General features: G+C 36.5%; 1 protein-coding gene across 1 annotated transcript in view; it reads right to left on the bottom strand.

Annotated features, from left to right (window-relative positions):
- Oseg2 (intraflagellar transport protein Oseg2) overlaps positions 1 to 16,845 on the bottom strand; it is a 48,542-nt gene extending 31,697 nt beyond the window's left edge. Inside the window, exons 1-10 of the mRNA XM_067112963.1 lie at positions 16,682 to 16,845; positions 13,156 to 13,299; positions 11,960 to 12,072; positions 11,509 to 11,694; positions 9,395 to 9,482; positions 7,887 to 8,101; positions 5,825 to 5,992; positions 4,609 to 4,760; positions 2,763 to 2,967; positions 1,259 to 1,374 (exon numbers count right to left, since the gene is read on the bottom strand). Coding sequence (XP_066969064.1) covers positions 1,259 to 1,374; positions 2,763 to 2,967; positions 4,609 to 4,760; positions 5,825 to 5,992; positions 7,887 to 8,101; positions 9,395 to 9,482; positions 11,509 to 11,694; positions 11,960 to 12,072; positions 13,156 to 13,299; positions 16,682 to 16,720 — 1,426 coding nt within the window. The 5' untranslated portion in view covers positions 16,721 to 16,845. The remainder of the gene's footprint in view (positions 1 to 1,258; positions 1,375 to 2,762; positions 2,968 to 4,608; positions 4,761 to 5,824; positions 5,993 to 7,886; positions 8,102 to 9,394; positions 9,483 to 11,508; positions 11,695 to 11,959; positions 12,073 to 13,155; positions 13,300 to 16,681) is intronic.
- Between the last annotated feature and the right edge of the window lie 3,497 nt (positions 16,846 to 20,342).

Below are 20,342 nucleotides of genomic sequence, written 5' to 3'. Positions count from 1 at the left end.
TCAAACTAACAGATCAAATCTAAACTCCCTAACACCCGTGGAAAATTATATTCAGTAACTTTAACAATGGAGGACTACAACATGTATATAAGTCTTACGGGGACAGTTTTTAATCTATCATTCTACAAAGATATCACTGTAAGCCATGCTGAATGCTCTACAAAATCCAACTGATAATACAAAACTGACATCACCAATTGGATTTACTGATGATAAAAACTTATGCTAGTATGTTACACAGAGATAAAAGAGGAAAATAACAACCTAACATACAAGCAAGCATTAGCCCCTTCGCTCATAATGAATACAAGTATATAATTTGCATAAAATGAAGTCATTGACACTCAACTATGTGATTTAACTGCCAAGATATGAAAGCTATGAGTCATCTTCAGTGATTTTATGTTGTGAGAGTTTACTGTGTATTCCCTGTACATAATTTCCTGAATAGGGATGCGTTAAAAAATATAATTTCCTGAGTACGTAAGGATATGTTCAAGAAAATCATCTATGTTACCAAAATCTAGCAATTTCTTAACAGCAATAAAAAGACACTAAAACGTGTTCCAGTCAACGACAGTTAACATTTTATCGCCTTCTTTCCGTATTTCCCTTTACCTCTTCTTGCTTCTTCCTAATGAACATCACATTCTTTGGAAGCTTGAATATCAAGTCAACAGCCTCTGTGGGCTTGTTCCGTATGAATAGGTTTCATCTTCTGAATAATAATAATAATAATAATAATAATAATAATAATAATAATAATAATAATAATAATAATAATAATAATAATAATAATAATAATAATACTAGCAGTCCCCAGTTATCGGCAGGGGTTCCGTTCCGACGGCCTGACGATAAGCAAAAATCGCTGATAACCGAAAACTGGAGATCTTCAGCACTTATTGGTGCTGGTAACCGGGTATCAGTGCCAATACCCGGTCATCGACACCGATAAACGGAAATCGGCACATATCGGCGCCAAAAATCACCGATTTTCTTTGCTAGACAAGCACCGTAAAACCAGATCGCTGATAACCAAGCCCGCCAATAACCGGGGACTTCTTGTAGTATCATAATAATAATAATAATAATAATAATAATAATAATAATAATAATAATAATAATAGACCTAACCTATCTAGTAGTTCCTATTCATTAAATTATTATTCAGAAAAGACCCACACAACAGCCCAAGAAATAAATCCAGTACAGTATGTACAGTACAAACAACCTCAAGCTACAACAAACATGTTACCTAGGCAAACAGTTTTGAGGTCAAGTAAATATGCCATCTTCTTGTTGTCATCAATTCCCCTCTGGCGTCTTTCGTTGAGTCGAACGCTGATCAGGTGAGGATTCATGAATTCCGTTCTGGAAAGAACAAAGGCATTTTACAGTTTCTCTTCCCTTTGTTAGTGCATGTAGAATAAAGGTATTTTCTGACATTTTCATTAGGTGTTCCTCAAAAGATGTGGGTCAAAAGTTAAACCTAGACTAATTAAAGCAGTTGTAGAGAAGTGAAAATTAAAAATAACTATAGGATATGAAAACAGTGACCTTCCGGAAAAGATGGGTAATTAATGAAAAATGCAGACGACACTGTGCCACCCGATTCAAAACACTGCTATTTTTAACTGCCAATTATCAAGGGTGTGAAATGGAAATCTAAATATGAAGATTAAATACACTAATTTTTATATGGCGACGAGGGACCTCAAAAATTTTACTGCAACGTTGTAATGGAACTTTAAGTTGACCCTCAATAAATACAGTACATAGCTTTTCTTTTCTTGTTTGTATTGTGGAATATACAGGCATGTGCACTGTATTCCTTAGACTCTATGGCCTAACAAAACAGTATATGGTTTCTTTTTAACATACTGTACATGTATTTATATTTAGTGAATTCAAAGCCTAATCCCTTGAATGAAAGTTACTTTTTAAAAATCATATAACTCTTTCAGGCATACTTTCGTAAAATGAAAACAAACCTATCCTCTGAAAAATAGAAAGGCTTTAAACATTAACAAGGGCAGAGGCAGTTTTAGCACTTTGTAATAATGCACTGAAGCTTCCTCCTTGTGGCCGAACTTGCCAAAACAATAAGGAAAAGAGACACAAAATCCGAAAGGTACCTTTGCAACGGTGGAGCGAATAAAAGTTTAGTTCTGTCAGTCGACATGTGGGACACAAAAACATGTACTAGGCATCTGAATCCTAACATGGCATCCACCTGGTTTGTAAAATGAAGAAAATGCAGTGGATTGAATTGAATACAGAATTTACGCCAAAGGGCAAGCACTGGGACCTATGAGGTCATTCGGCGCTGAAACGGAAATTGACAGTAAAAGGTTTGAAAGGTGTAATAGGAGGAAAACCTCGCAGTTGCACTAAGAATCAATTGTTAGGAGAGGGTGGAAAGTAAGACGGAAGAAAGAATATGAAAAGAGGTACAGCAAAAGGAATGAAAGGGGTTGCATCTAGGGGTCGAAGGCACGCTGCAAAGAACCTTAAGTGGTGCCTACAGTGCGCTGTATGAGGTGCGCTGATGGCACTAACCCCTATGGGGAGGCAATATAATGGGTGGGCTACACAACATTCCAAAACTTATTCTATTTTGAAGTCATCTATTAAAAAGCTCTACTGTTTCTTTCTGGTTAATTTAGTGGATATCTTTGTTATAAATGTATTATCTACTACTATAAAAAAAAAGAAAACAACTGGGTATTGAATTTAAAACAACATCTTCGTACATTTACCTGACAGATCCCAAAATATCATTATTGCCATATTCAACGAGTGACAGTTCTCCAGCGTTGAATATCAAGCAAACATTTTCGTTGTCAAAGTAGAACTTCTCCGTGCCTGGTTCTGCTCCCCAGTGGACTTCGCTTAGCAAGTTTTTATGCAAATCTCCCAAAAGTAGTGTCTCAGTTGTTCGAGCAACCAAATATCGGTCTTTGCCTGAAAAACACATGCATTAGTAATTAATAAAGGTACAGAGTCACATATGACTTAAAGGCAACACCTTGATAAATACAAATTCCAATTCCATTAAACTTGATTAGTTGTTGAACAATTTACTACAATAAAAAGACTCAAATTAATTTCTGAAAACTGTCAATTTTATGAATGTAAATAAACAATCACCTAAAATGTACAAACCTCCACTGTTTTGGGTCTCATAGTAATTGTGTATGCTTATAGAATTACCAATAGAGGGAGCATGTTTAGTTATTAATTGACTTATTCTTAAACTCACCTAATATTTACATGTACCTTCCCTAGTAGAGGATGGCTAAATAAAAAATAAGGACAAGAATAACTGCATAACTGCTGTTTTCCTTTAACAGTACTTATGAATCAACGACATACCCTCATTGCAGAAAACTTCACAGAATCAGATGTTTCCTACATTTTTTGCAGAATCCTCATTAGCAGCACCCTTAAATACCCAGTGCCACTTATATCTGGCACACACACTCACACTTCTTAAAATATCAAGGCATTCAAGTTCCAGCACTCCTTCCACCCCATTTGGCTAGCACTTTCTCAGTCTAGATCTCTTTCACAACAGCACTTTTTATCAAATTATTTCATCAACCTATCATCCTCCATTCTCTTCATGTAACCAAATCACCTTAATGTACTCTGATCCACCTTGCCACCTCTGCTATCATTTTACTACTTCTATGTCACATCTCTATAGTCTTCACTTTTCAAACCATTTTACTCTGCAAATACTACACTGAAACTCAATCTCAACAAGTATTCCCCGTTTTCCTTTCAATCATGTTCAACATTCTCACCTCATCCCTGTCCCTGCACAGGATAACAATTGCAGTGTGTCTTACATCAACCACTTCAGATAGCACAGGTAAAAAAATTTCTATGTATCATCTATTCAGACTGGACTGTACTGCTTAGTACCTGTTACCTATCATGAGTTGATTTTGGTTCCTTCTCACCTAACTGTCTGGATTTGATTTCAAACTCCTCTAACTTTCACCTTATTAAAGAACAAATCCTCTGGGGAAGCACAGTAACATTCTAGTGTGACTAAGGAGTCTTGTTAAACTACTTATGAGCTACATTTGGCCCCTTTAGGTACAGCTGCCTTAGGACTATTGCCTGAAAACATCCTTTGTCAAAAATTTAAGAAGTGAAAATGTACAAGTAAAGTACATGAGAGAAAAAGTTGTGTTGGATGGAAGGAAATACAGAAAAAAAGATTAACAGAAAAACAGACTGTACAAAAAGAGATGTCTAAAGAAGACTGCAGTACTAAGTCAATAGAATGAGCACTTTGATGAATTATTCCAATACAATCTAAGCACTTGGCAACAGGATGAAAAGCACTCATTAAAATGAGTAATTTGATGTTTGTTGACCCTCAAAGAGTAAATGTTAAATATAACGGTCCTGTAGATTTTGTTATTTCTAGAATATTTACCCACTTTTCCTATGAATCACACTTATACATCTGCAATGTCCTCTGAAATTTTATATGATCATAAATATCTCTGTCTACATTTTTCAAATGACGAGTTAGTCCTTATGATATCATTTGATAAAAAAAAATAAACAAAACACATTGCTGCTTACCCATGATACGGACATCATGGATCTCAAAGCCATACTGAGACCGAAGAATCACACCACGACTACCAAAGGGACCTGATCCGGCTAGAGGTTTAACAAGCACTTGTGAAGGACCAACGTAAGTCATTTCCCACTTGTTTTTCCAAACAGATCGCCTGCAAAATATAAGCTAGGAGTTATACTGTAATTACATTAATAAAATAAATTCTACTTTAAGTACAATGCTGGCTCCCATTATACAGTATTGCTTTCGAAGAAAATGGCTTTTATAACATGAAGTGCATCATTTTGATTCCAGATCACATAAAAATCTCATTAATTACAAGCTATTTGATTACAGGCAGTCCCTAAGTTTTAACGGAGATCCGTTCCTACAGCTTGTTGTAGGTCAAAATTCTGCATAAGTTGGAACAATAAGTAATCAGCCGTGTAACGTTGGGTTTTCAGGTTTATGTTGGAACTGCAATAACATCAGGTTTTTGGGTTTATGTTGGAACTGCGGTAATGCTGGGTTTTCAGTGTTATGTCAGAACCAAGTTTTTTATGAATATTTTTGAATGGTGTCATAAGATCGGAACAGCGTAGGTCGAGACCGTCATAAGCCAGGGACTGCCTTTGCTAAATCAAAACGTTTTGGAAAGGACTGTAAGGCAAGGTTTTAAAACCAAAACCTACAAAAGGAGAAGCAGAAAAAAAATGAACCAAATCATATCACATAATATAAGCAAACTTGCACCAAAAGAAGTACAGTAGTCATGAATTTTTGACAAAGAAAATCTAAACATCCATAGGGGGAGACAAAGCAATTAGTACCACGTGTGAAATCTAATCATTTCTTGCCACAATTATCATACTTTTACAATACCGTATTTGTCATCTTTCATGTTTCCTTAGGACTTCCCAAGCATTATGGGTATGGCTACCTGTGCAATGTATACATCAGCCTCCAAACCAAAAACACATTTTATATATGGAATATTCAATATAACTTTTCGCAATTTTAGTGATGAAAATAGGAAAAGAGAAATACGTAAAGGTTGATGATCAATGATCAATTAATATAACCTGTTGGAAACAGATGTACAGGTATATAATTTTTTCCTAAAATCCATTTCTACTCAGGCTGGAATACCACTGAACCCATAAAATATTGGAGGTTAACTGTATCGGATTACTAAAGTAAGTTAACATGCATAAAGTTTCAATCCAAGTATTTTACCTCAGAACAGAATCAAACAGTTCCACTGCCCCGCAAAGAGTACCACACACTATCCTAGAGCCATCTTTTTTCCACGCAAGGGCGGTTATAGTGTAGAATCCTTCAAATTCACGAGTACCTTTTTCTTCCCACATACCACGTGAAGTATTGAAATCAAAGATCCGTAACCTGTGAATAATAAAATCCATTCAACATCAAAAATAATATCATTAAGGAAAACAGTAAAGTACTCTCACTGAAGCTTCATCCTATAAAGATTCATTCTAAATCACAGCTCCTGCCCATACATGTTATGGTGCCTAACAGTGTCCATACTCGTCATAAAAACTTTATCACTGCACAAGTGCCACAGAAGCACAGTTGAATTTAGAAGCACAACTGAATATATTCCTGCCCCAAACTCTTATTCATTATATGCAATACACTGTACTAAATTTTACTTATTATACAATTCCTGAAGCTTTATACAGTAATTTATGTCTCCTAGCATGCAAACTCGAATATTCCTAATACCTAAAAAGGGATTTTCACCAAACTCTGCCAACTGATTCAACAGACTGGATTCATCAACAGAAGCACAAGTTCACAGGTGATTGTGGCAGTGACATTCCCATCCATTTGCAAGCCGCAAAAAATTTTGCAAACACGAAGCATTCTACTTTCTTTGCCAGCAGCAGACTGAGCGTATGGTTTGTTGTCATTAGAGAACACAATCCTTATAAGATCTGAAACTGTTCCTAGAATTGCTGTGTACTAACAATGGTCTTATATTTTTAGATTGCTTAACTAAAACAAGTGGTTTTCAATACAGTAGAAGTTTTGCAGAACATTAAAACAACATGAGACTGCAATGAAAATTACAAGCATTTCTCATTTCAGACTCAAATTCTAGAGAAAAATCTCGTATGAATAGAACAGAATATAGAATTTAGGTCTAAAGCCAAGCGCTGGGGCCTATGAGGTCATTCAGAGCTGAAAGAGAAATTGACAATAGGAAGGTTTGAAAGGTGTAGCAGGAGGAAAACCTCGCGGCTGCACTATGAAACAATTGTTTGAGAGGGTGGAAAGTCAGATAGAAGAAAGAGAATATGAGCGGAGGTACAGTAAAAAGAATGAAAGAGGTTGCAGTTAGGAGCCGAAGGGAAAAATCTGATAAGAAATCTTGCCCCTTGATTTGAAAATGAGAAGAATCAAAATCTGACAATCTGTATAAAACAAAAGCTATGTTTAAATTATTACAATCTGGAGGGAGGTTAAAAAAACAAATTCAAATAACAACAGCCTACAGGCCATTTTAAAGTTTAAACGTCTGAGTGCCATCCCATGTAACCTTTGTTGCTCACTATTCCTCTGAAAACATTTCTCTTTCTGGTGAACAACTGACAAACTTCCCCAACCTGTTACAACCTCAGCTAAAATGGTTATTTATACTGGTATAATACCAAAGTTTACAGAGGCTGAAAATATGGAGTAACTATTCTGTCTATTAGTACACTATCTACCTACTGTACATGTCTCTGCAACTATAAAGAATGGCTTTTGCAAACAAGGAAAAATGATCCCTCTCCCTGCATAAAAGAATTGATATCTACACCAGAGAAAATATACAACTTCCTTTGAAGTCAAAGAGATACGTAAATTTCAACTGCCATCACTGTCACCACCTCCAAGCTATGGAACTCTAACACTCATGTCTTTCCAAAGCTTTATCTTAAAAAAACTCCAGCCTCCATTCTTATAATTCTTGCCCATGTAGGTCTACACAAGCCCAGCTGGTACTATCAGCACTATTCTCACATTGGTTGCCCAAAGGATATGTCTATTCTATGGCATCTTCATCTCACCATTATCTCATCTACTAGAGAACTGATGTAATTTCCCTCATGGTATCAGTTCTCACTCAATCCTGCCATCTGACTCCTAATGTTCTTTTTAAAGCTTTAACCTCAAATCTTTTACATGCAATTTTATTTGAACTACTGTATACAAAGAAGTAACTGCACAATGCCTTTAAAACGCATATAGCTTTTGAATTGCTTCAGTAACTTGTTCATTAATATACCTGTCATAACTTCCCACAACCAGAGCCTGGCCACTTGGACTACACGCTGCAGTGGTGAATTCTCTCTCTGATGCTTCCCGGCTGTAATCAAACTGCTGCTGCATTTTTCCAGTTTTGGCATACATCACCACACGTTTATCACATCCAGCAATAACGATGTTGCTGTTGGTCCATGAAAGGGCATATGGAGGAACTGGATGGGATATTATTTTTCCCTGAAAAAAAAAAAAAAAAAAAGACTTGAATAAAACTGACTGCACGATTCACTGTTCATAACTACTACATTACTCAAATGTTAGTGTTCCTTAAAACAACATCTAAAATAAAAAAGACAGCAGTAGCTGTATAAAAACATTTAAGATAAGAGTTAATGTCCATCAAGGATAATCCATGGGCACTTTCCTGTTCACCATAGTACTGGAGGAAGCTAAAAAAGATATAAGAAAGGGAGGCCCCTAAGAACTGTTACGTGTAGATACCTTGAGTGTCAAAAGTAGGATTGGAAGGAGAACTTATAACAGTGTTTAAAAGATGAAAAGAGTAAAAACAAAGGGATAAAGAATGAAAATCACTGTAGGCCAAACACACCTTACGGAGAATAAATAGGGAAGCATAAGAAAAGGTAATCAGAAAGGTGGGAATCAGGACACAGTAGAAAAAATGAAAAGTCAACCTCAGTACTGTACTGAATGTAGCATATGGTTTCACAGGAAACTGTTCAGGATAGCAAAATGCATATGGAGCAAGACATTTCTGATGCTAGAAATGAATAAGAAGAGCTATGGGGAGGAGAGGAAAGTCAAGAGCGATGTTGTGGTAGACGAACAGGGCAGAGAAGAGGCAGAACCACTCTGCTATCTTGCAGGCACTGGACTCTCAAGTGAGTAATGAGAGGGTGGTAAGAAAAAAAAAAAACAACCACTACCTGGTTGATGTAGAGACTACCAAACAACTAATATATAAAAAATCCCATCAGTAGAAAGAGCAAAAACTTATGTTGTATGCAAAAATCTGTATTACTGAATGCTGCTAGAATATTGGAACTGACAAAGAAAGTTAATTTAGTGTAGGTGTCTAATTTTCATATTCAAGGCTCGAAAACAGAAATAAAGCTCATACAATGTCCAAGGAACTGGTGCAGAGACGTGGTGTCTAGTGGCTGGAAAACAAACCGAGGTCCAGCTGATTGAGTTGGTTAGGAAGAGGTAATCAGAAAAATGGTATATACAGTATGCATCTAACTGACTGAGCTGTTTTGGAACAGGTAATTGGAAAAGTAGTATATACTTAAGTAGCAAGTTGGAGACCTAAAAGACGACTAGGAAAACCATGGAAAAGGGGATAGATGAAGAGCTAAGCTAACTGACAATTCAAAGAGAAAGGGGAGACAACTAATTTCACATCTAACCCCTTAAAGAGAAAACTGGCATGAAAACATTACTGATAGTGATCAGGACGATTATTATTATTATTATTATCATTCTAAAATATCTCAAGTCAACACGTACCTGAGGCTCAGCATAAGAGTCATCCGCCACATAGAACCGTACAACTGAACCATCAGCATGACCAGCAAGGAAAGCCGTTCCACGTAAACTGTAGCGTCAAGAGAAAAATTTACTATAACTGACGACTACTATAAATTCATAAAATATCTACCTCATTACTGCTCAAATACTTCATTAAAAAACTGCAAATCTAGGGAGTAGCTTTTACAGCACATTACAGAATATCCTGAACAATGTTGAGTCTTTATTCTTATCTAAATACTGTATCAAAGTGCAACAGAAGTTAAAAACTTGAAATATCTCTATAATACTTCCAATCAAAGAACTAATCTTTTATATGCACATATGATTTTTCATAAAAACCTATCACCCATGCATTTGCAGTCTTTGAATCATCTCAAACACTGCAGCCTGGCAAAAGAGGGGGGGAGGGGAGAGTAGTAGTAGTTCTGAGTCTGTGCCTCATGGAATCACAGGTCCACAGAAGTCAATTGCCTCACTTTTTTTATATTCTGGATGGGTAAGTAGAGGAAATCAGTAGGGCTAGGAGAACGGTGCATGCTATAAGAGATAAATTTCTATAAGAGATCAACTTTTGCGCACTACAAACCCATTAATCTTAAACAGCCTCATTCCAAACAAATGGCCATCTGGTCACACCAACCTGAAAGAACCTGAAAAACAAAAACCTCACTGCACAAGCCCAAACAACAGTCCGTCCTTCTAAAAGGCCTCATTCTTCCATGTGACTCACTTTAGGGCAAAGAGGTGTCAAGATGCTTGGCCTAGATAAAGATCATTTACATTGTGTGTGCAGTGCCATTCATGTAATTCTTTATTTTGTTTGTTACATTTGTAGTAAGTTCATAGCAATGGGCAAACTTTTACAGTGCATTAGTGTTATAAGTTTACCTTTCAGCTAGTACCATCACTGTCTACCATATCATTATTGGTAAATGGAGTTGTACTTCGTTTATTAAGTTATTTTCTTCATTTCGGGCTTTTCAGGATTGCCTGTTCATCTAATCTTTTTAGGGCTGTGATTCTTTTAGTGCAGTCATGGGATAGCCCCAGTAATTGTACATTTTTTCTGTATCAAATTTATTTGGATTTTACATTACCATCTTGCTTGCTAGTTTTACCATAATGAGTTACCTTCAGCAATTGAAGCAAAGAATAAAAGAATCAAAACGTACGATATAGCTCGAACCTACTAGGTCAACTAAAGCTAAGGCATGGAAAGGCAAAGCCTTAAGTTAGCAATGAACTTAATGAAAACTAACCTTTATGGGAGTTCTTAAACAACTGGCTAACACTCACTGACACCAAAAAACTAAAGCTTATCAAAAGTGTAAAACCGCAATTAATACAAACCTAACACTAGTCTTGAAGTCTAACAGTCTGGTAGCTATGCTTTTCAGTAATAAAAAATAAGTTCTCTCATAATATCTTAGCAAACTGCCAACCTGGTAAGGGTAAAACTACCTGATCTAGTTGTTATAACCACTTCTGTCTTCAGAGGGCAGAGGAAAATTTGCTAATCATTTTATTGAATATGAGCAAAGAAATGAATTAAGCTCATCTTTGAATACAGTTCACAATTTGCAAAATGTGTGGGGACTTCACACCAGTACTGAATGTCATCAAAGACATATGAATAACACATACAGGTACTTGAGACTTTGGAATCTGCCTATACATGCAGTGAACTACCACATAACTGCTATTTTCATTCTTTTTTCTTATGAAGGAATGAAAAGTCAAGGGCAATTTTGCTTGAACACAAAGGGTAATTGTAAGTGACCAGTTTTTGACTAAATGAAAATTTTTGAAAGTTACTGATCTTGAACCTGGGATTTCCATGGGTTCAAGAAAACCTGTGCCCCAATAAGGTACGTAGGTACCAACATTAACCGCAAGCATTTTTTCACAGCCTGCTATTCAAACAGATATTGACCTTAGGACTGCAGTCGAACAAATAACTGAGAACTGCAATAATGCACAGATTTACGTATGAAACAAAATATGATTTTTAAAAGTGTTAAAACCAGCAAGTAATATTCACTGCACATACAGTAGTACTAAAATTGAAAAAAATGTCACATTTTACTTACTTGGGGGTCAGAGATACAACATATGAGTCTGTCTGATAGAGAGTCTGAGACTTATTGTTTTTGACATTTGCTGCTCGAACTTTACCCTCCAGCAATCCATAGACAATTGGCCCTTCCATCGGCCAAATCAGACAGGTTACCTGTGATGACTGCACAAACTTGTTGCAGATCACTTTTTTCTCTCCCCTATTAAAAATGTATAAAATGGGGTTAGTTTCACGTTAAGAATATGAACTATTTGTCCTGATACAGTAGTTTTAATTAAAGTATGAAAGCAGTAAGATTTAAACCTATTTTTCAATTACATAGTTTTTTTTTTTATCTTTTCACCACATAGGGCATGACATAAAATTCACTCCAACAAAACCTTCATTTTCAGCATTCATTAAAACAGCACTGTACTTAATACATATATCACTTAAAAATATGGAGGAATTTAATAATTTCTTACCATTCTTCTCCAATTTTGTACACATAAATTATATTATCAGTCTGTCCAATGGCAATTTTGGTGCTGTCAGGGGAGAAAGCGATGGCTTTGACAAGGTAACTCTTCTTTCCATACTGAAAAATTAAGGCAAGTTAAAGAATTAATTAAATAAGTGCACATGCAAAAAAGTGTTTATGCTTCAAATTAGGTACATCATCTTAATCTATTGTTTTCTTGAACCATAGATCACTACTAAACATATTTTGAAATAACTGCACTGTACACGAATTCTAAAATATAAGGATATGAATCTTTTAAAAATGATGTAAAAAAATTAAGAATCTTTACAGAGCAATGTATCCTCACAAACAAAGGACCATTTGAAGTGAGCCATAATTTGCTTTTTAACGGTAAAGCAGAAATGTAAAACTGGTGCAACTCATGTAGGGTTTTTTTGTGGCTAATGAGAGCAAAAGTCAGTTATCCCTCTGTGACAGAAATCCCAGTTTTCCTATGGTTGCAAGTCACCCTCTTTCCACAAGCACTTCAATTTCCACTGTCAGGAGCATAACCAGCCAAAATAACATTTTGTAAGTGAGGTAACAAAACATTCATAAGCATTTCTGATTTGGAATACAGTATACTTAAGGCCCTTAAATTTTAAAGACTCCTGACTGGCACAATGAGGAAACAAGGGGAAACAGAAGTGGAAGGAAACATACAATATGTTGGGCTGTACATAATGAACCCAGCAAAAGACTTTAATGTAGTACGCACCATATTTTTCTAAAAAAAAAAAAAAATAATGGTTTTACTCTTCCCTCAAACTATAGTCTGGATGAAGAAATGCTGTATTTAAAATGAGTAAGGTAGTAGGAGATTTTGGCTCATTCATACAGGATGCTCATAACAAAACCAAAGGTTGACAATGCTATTGGGAGAAACTTAAGTGTTAATTCCTTCTTAAAGATTTTTTAATACATGTGTACGTCTATTGCACTCTGGAGTTTGTATGGTTAAGTCTGAGAGGCCTCAAAATCCAAGACAGCAATGTTTAATACCCTCGGAATACTGAAACTGTGACCTGCTTCCCTAATTCTTCACCAGCAAAGTCTTTGAAAAAATATACTATGATTTGTAAATAGTCATGGAACACATCCAATATTTATTTCAACAGACATTATCATAATGTATTTAGAAATGAGTGCTATATTTACCTTTGCGTCAGCTGGCTTCGTAGAGAATTTATCCCTTCGTTCTCCATTTTCATCAAAGAGGAGAATGACACGTTCTGCTGTTGACACTGCTAATTTTACATTATTTGGTGACCAAGCAAGTGCAGTGATTTTAGCTGCACCATCCTGAAAAGAGCAAAATACATACCTTACAGTATTACACACAAAAATTGTTTGGTTACCAAAGAAACTGGTTTTATCATTTGCATTATCCTTAGAAATATGTGTGTGAATAACTCTTGTTCTCTACAACTGAAAAGGACTTTCAGAATTTCTCTTCTTAAAAAATTTGTACTTAGATTTAAGGTGTGTAGAGGCATCTAGCTACAATCATGTCTAGACCTTCAGTACTACTGGACTGGCTAAATTTCCTTTTACAACTAAGAAAGGTAGCTGAATAAGATCAACATACCTCACCATGGAAGAATGGAATCCTGCTACAAGAAAATTTAGATGAAATCACCTCAATTTTCTTAAGAACTGCAATTTGAATATGCCTGTATAATTACTGAATTATTTTTAAAAAATGAGTGGTAAATGCTAGAATCAGTCACTGAAACACATTAACAAGGCAGTTAACTGGCAGTTAAGGGAGAGCAGACAAGGCTCTCTCAAGTAAACTGCGACTCCAAGGCAAGTGGCAGACCACTAGTACACCAGGATGCCCTACAGCTGTTTGCAACAGAGCGTCCTGGAACCTATAAGCACTGAACATGAACCCCTTATCTGTACAAGCACAATCTGGGGACTGTACACACATCAAGCAAGAGGGTAGCGCTGACTCTAACATGTGTGCTTCCAGAGATGAATGGGTGGAAAGCACACTTCATGTTCAAGAAGCGCAGGTTAACCCGAGGTACCAAGCTCACTCAGGCCTATCTATAGCAAACATAACACCCACGGGTGGACAAACACCATCACCTCCCCAAACCAGGAAAAGGCACTCACTTGAAACTCTACAGGACTCTTAGAGGAACATGAAGGAGAAAGCAAGAAGGAAGGCAAGGAAGAGCTCAAAAACAAAGAGGAGGAAGAGAAACGAAAGTTTGCCCCTAATCCCATGTCTTACTCTCCTGTGCAGGTAGCAGCCATGATCGATGCCAGTGGGGCATCTTCCACGGGAAAGATAACCGATACTGGCAGCTCACCAGTGTTGAGCTCCTAGAGGTTGCAGCAACAGTAAGGGCATGTGTACTGTTTCCCGGCTTCCCTAACATAAATCCACTCTCTGCCAGGAGAGTAGGGAGGTGATTGACAGCTAGGCGAAAATGGTAGGCTAACCCTTCTAGCCTACCCCCCTCTACCACAACCCTACCACAGCAGAAGCAAATCTACTTCTACAATAGAGTAGTAAATGTCAGAAGCCACCTAAACAGAGGGCAAGGAGATCACTACACTTGCTGACACCCTTCACACCTCCCTTAATGATACCATTTTCCATGGTAAAGTAAACAATTCACTCAAAACAAAACACATATTTGAACTCAGCAGTCCAGAGAAACCCAACAAGATATCCTATCTGAAGGCAGCTGGAAAAAAAACGCTTGGTGGCGGCAAGTAAGTGAGAAGTATTCCTTCACTCACCCCCTTAACCGGCAGTGAACTAACTACCTTGTTACTAAGTTTCAACAACCAATATAAAAGTAGTGAAAAAGTTGCAACCTGGTTGTTGGTAGGAGCACACAATACAACCTGACATCCAAAAGAAGAAGTGCTTGGTGACGGCAGGTGAGGAATATGCCTTATGCTCCTGAGACAGATAAAGTTATGCCCGATAAATGGTTATGTAAGGTTGGAAAAATCGTTAAATATTTGGATAGGACACAAACAGAAACAGGGCTCTGGTGGATGGCAGAAAGTTGCATCAAAAGAGCAATCTTCATGAGTCATTATGAAGATCTGAGCAAAGAATACCTTGAATAGACTGATTATAAGTTACTTGGCATTACATATAAAAAACTATAAAATGGGTACAGCGAAGCCATTTACTGCAGGTGAGGATGGCTGCATTGTATAGAATCATGAAACAGGTATGAATGTTGAGGCTGCTGCCACATTTCCAGCATATTTTAAGCATTGGTTGAATATCATCATGCATAATTTTGAATCAAATTCCTTCAACAATTGTATTATAATCTTAATTAACACAATGAGGTGATATGCAATTAGCATTCCCTTACGACATTATGGAGCTTTCAGAATCTCCTCTACCACAGAAGAAAATAAATTTTCCTGAACGTGTGTTTGTGATGAATCTGGGTTATTATACCAAACCTGAACATTTATTCTTTTTATGACAAAGCTATAGGCCTTTAATTTAACAAATGGAAGGGCTTCATAAGCTATCATGTACACACCTAGTACAAACTTAGTTACTAAGAACCTATCAAATGATTACTGACTGCTTGGTTGATTACAATGGACCAAATAACATTGTGAAAGTGATTTAAGCCTAAGTAGAAAAACTTACAGGTACTATGGCACACCCTAACCATATATAACCCTAACACATATAATATTAGATAAAGCAGTCAAAGATTTCATTAGGCTGGAACATGGCAGTAGACTTAACTAATATGGTCCAAGTCCATAGACTCCGATGACTAGCTTTTGGTATAATTATACCGTAGACCATTACCACATTTGGACATGAAAACATAATTTTCGTTTTAACACGTTAATTTTTGTCTTAATGTGTGCTTTGAACATTTCTGACGTTTGTTTCTTTCACTGTAAAGGTTTATTTTATTACCAACACCACTTCCATGAATGGTGAAACATTAACAAAAGATGGTAAAAACAATGGTAACGGTAAATTTGTGATAGATATGAGCTTGAGCTTCATACTTGGCTGAATCATGTCGAGGAGACTTATGATCACAGCATTAAAACTCCGGTAAAACTGAAGACTACTACCGCACCCCTCTAGGTACGGTAGCAACCAGTTTACAGGCCAAATAGGTGCTGCATTTAGTAGTAGCCTGGCCCCTACGGAGATGAGCATAAAAAACAAAAAAAAAAGAAGGTAAATATCATACACATAATGAAAAGCATAAATGAAAGGCAGTAAATATTCCGATCAGCGACTGGCGGGAACCAAGCCGCTGTAGGCTAGCAGTCTAAAGTTTTACCAAATCTCCGAGATCACATAATAGTTTAAAGTAAAACAATACCATAGCTTATCCTACCAACCTAAAATTAATCTGTCAAAGCCTAAGCTACATTAACCTAACCTTAGCCATTAGTTTAGGATACGGTAATCGGACATTTTTCGTCAATAATGTATCCCATAATTTAAGCCTAAAGTTCTAATTCACGGATGATAAATGGCATTACTGATGAAATGCCTTAATTCTTGCTGCTATTCCTAAGTCTCACTCATGTTTAATTTATTATAAAGTCACCAAAAGTGCGATTCAATCATGGCTGTCACTCGCCTATGCTAGAGCTACCAGCGTATCGTCACGATACATATTTATCCGCACATTAAAAGAAATTATCACATTACCTGGGGTGGTAAAATGTTCTTGAGGTGTTTAATGTTCATTTTAAACCATGAACATGACACATCACTCGAAGTTCACTTAATTAGGCGGCATTAAACTCGAATTTCTACGAAGGGGGGACGCTCGGACATCATTTCTGCGTTTGGAATGTTCAGCGGCATGACATCTGTCAAACGTTGTTGACAGAAGGCCGCTATTTGTTCATAGGAGGCAGCTATTTGTTCGTCACAACACTACTGATCTGAGAAAAAATATTAGATGTAGGATGTAGGTGCTAAATGAAATTTTTAAAAATTATTATCTAGTCTTCTCTACGGGAGAGTAAAAGGTCTGTCCACACTAGGAAACGTTGTTTGGAACCAAAACTGTTTGTAGACAGCCTGGAAACAGTTTGCAAACAGTTTGGAAACTGTTTGGAAACAAAGGTTGCAAACTGTTTGGAAACGAAGTTTGCAAACTGTCTGCAGACAGTCTGGAAACAGTTTGCAAACAGTTTGAAAACTGTTTGGAAACAAAGTTTACAAACAGTTTACGAACATTTTCCTAGAGAATGTTTGTAATAAGCTTGCAAACTTTGTTTCCAAAACAATGTTTCCTAGTTAGGACAGGCCTCACGAGTATATATAAAAGATGCAAAGGTGATAGTGAGTGAAAAAGAACACTTGGTATTAGCGAAGGTAATATATTATAGATAATAATAAGCAATGAAACGCAAAACTCCAACTAAAGGGGGGAGAGGAGGACATAAAAAGCCATTAAAACCAAATTCCTTGACACACGATGAAATGGACATTGGTAGTACACTTCTAGTATACTGTACTTTACTTATAAACAAACTTGGTCGTTTGAGCACACTGCTCTACTCCTAGCCATTCAGAAATAGATTTGATTTGATTTTCAGAGCAAATGCCAATTTTCGGGAAAAGAGAAAAAGTGTTGTGTAAAACCTTAGGTGATGGAAAAACTCATGTACATTTACTATCACTTTCAGTCAAATCAGATCCCCAATCTAATTTTTCCACTTTACCTCTGTCCCCAGCATTCTTACCCAGCCTACGTACGCATCATCCCCGTTTAGACTACCTATAAATCTTGAGCGCCCATGTCACAGTATTAATAAAATACTAACTAGGAGAATTTGCAGAACGCAGCACTATATAGTGCATTGTTTAAGCATTCAGATCTTTGGTTAAACATGTACACTAACTGAGGTTGCAAAAATTCATACTTTAAGTGGTCCACGCTGTCTGCACATTATGGCTGGTCTGCATTTTATATTATCCCCAGCCCCTGCAAAGGAAGCCACAAAGAGATGCATATGAATGACCATCATTGCCAAAATGTCAGGCAAACCTCGGTGCAACAGACTATGAGGTTCTCAACTCTGCCTGCAGGATCGACCCACGCATGCGTCAAGCTGAACAGTGCGAATAAAAAGGCCTAAATTGATTATACGACTTCTTAGTTCAAGACGGTTCTAAATACAACTACGACTCAATGTACCTTTCTCCAAGAGCTACCTGGCGGATTTGTTTATTCATGACCACAGATGCAATACCAGAATCTTGGGACATGTCATGAATATTAGAAATCTATACTTGGCTCACTTGCGACACAATTTTCACTGACACTAGAAAGAACAAGCAAAAAACTGGGCGTACATAGGTGGCTGATGATATGCGTCCCTCTGCACTTCATACACTCAAGAAAAGGAACAAAGATTGATCACTGACACTGAGTTTTCTTTTAAATAAGCCAGAAAGCCAAGGAAAGGGTCTAAACAAATGTCAGTAAGTCCAAATATGGGAAGGTTCAATACAAACAGCTGTGCCCAGGACACCAGAGCCGCAGGTTCTCCGAATTACGAAATACGACAATTTTCGTTTAGGATGACACTTTAAATAAGTAAATAAATATATTGAATTTCTTCTTATCTTTTACGAAGTTGGCATTTCATGCAGCCCACAATATTGTGAGGATGTTTTTGATTGTCATATATAATCTTTGTTAGCAATCCCTGCTACTAGTTCTGTTCTGTTGAATATTGATGTACATTTATCCTGTCCTTACATGAAATGGTATTCACCACGTGATTAGTTAATTATGCAGATTCGCAAGAGGACAGTTCTCGTGTAACTGTTACACATTTTCAAGGCGCACTCAGTGTACCTTGAAAATTGTTAACATTTAATTAATTACACGGAAGTACTCGGTACTCATTACTCGGTACTCATTTTCTCATTTGTGGCGAATTTGCAATTTGATATCACGTTGAAGTTTCGTGATTCTTCTGCATTACAGTCACAAGCCTTACGCAAAAAAAAAGCTATTTGTATTCATACATCTTTTACAGTAATCCTTTACGTAGGATGTTTTATTAACATAGTGGTCAGTTGTAACTGGTATCATATGCTGCACGCTGACTTACGTAGCTTACTACACAGCGCACACAGAAACGAAATTAGAATCATATATAACGGTTAGAATCCTACATAAAGGTGTCAGTCAAATGTTAAGTGTGTATATTTTGCTATATGTTTAACTTTGAACTTTTTATAAAGAAATATCTTTGTTTTATCGATCATGTGCACGGATGGTACTAAATATGGGAGAGTCTGTAGTGTATTATACGCTCTTAGACATTGCATTGCACAACTGCTCTCGGTGGTATGCTGAGGTATCCCAAAAGCCTTCCATAGGTCTAACTCAGTGGCAACCAGTTAAAAATGTACATCTAGATTTGACTAAAATCGCTGAAAAATTCCTTTCAATTTACACCCAAGACAGAAAAAAATATAAAAAATAAAACTGTACTTTGGCGATAATACTCTTTTAGGCTACAGTGTTCGTAGAGTATAGCCTACTGCAGACAGGCCGAAATCTCCATATTTTGCAATTAGTTTTGCCTATATGGATGTTATCACTTAAGTGATGCTGCATCCTCATGGCTTAAAAAGAAATCTATCCCTGCGACTAAAGAAGGAAATTCAGAGAATGAATATCTACGAAAATAAACGGGAAATGAAGTAAATAATATTTTCCAACTCCTTTTCCTCTCTCAAAATGTACCCAACTCCTGTGAAGATAAACAATGAAGATATTCCTTTAAGAAATTAAGCCGGAATGCTACGGGTCTCCAGGAAGAGTACAGGCATATCACAACACACAAACAACTAATTCAAACAAGCCAGACTGAAGGAAAACTAAGTTGATTATATCAAAGACAAGACTGCAAGACTGGAGTTTACTTATGTACAAACGTCTTGCGCATAGCCTACCAAAGTACACAATCTTGAAAAATGGCGATCTAATGAGTATTCACGCTTACGACAAAACTCAGAAAAAGGTGCTGGATTTTTTAAAGCAGAATGCAGAAACGAAAGTAAAATTCCAGTAAAAATCTGAAGAGATTTACCTATAAATAGTTAAATGAAGCAAAAATATTGACATAATTGAAGTTCTTTGACCATCCACGAAAGGCTTAATTAGTAACACAATGGAGATATCATCAAAAGAACGGAAGAAGTTAGATTATTACACAATAAAAATTAAAGCAAGATGAGAAAAATAAAACATAATTGAAGTTGCTACACAATAAAAAAAATACAATTATATAAAATATATAAAAAATAGAAAAGAAAATATCCTCATGAAAACGTCCAC

Source organism: Macrobrachium rosenbergii, chromosome 12, assembly GCF_040412425.1.
Source record: "Macrobrachium rosenbergii isolate ZJJX-2024 chromosome 12, ASM4041242v1, whole genome shotgun sequence".
Taxonomy (NCBI): domain Eukaryota; kingdom Metazoa; phylum Arthropoda; class Malacostraca; order Decapoda; family Palaemonidae; genus Macrobrachium; species Macrobrachium rosenbergii.
Note: the sequence above shows the minus strand (reverse complement) of the source record. Positions and strands in the feature narration are given on the sequence as shown.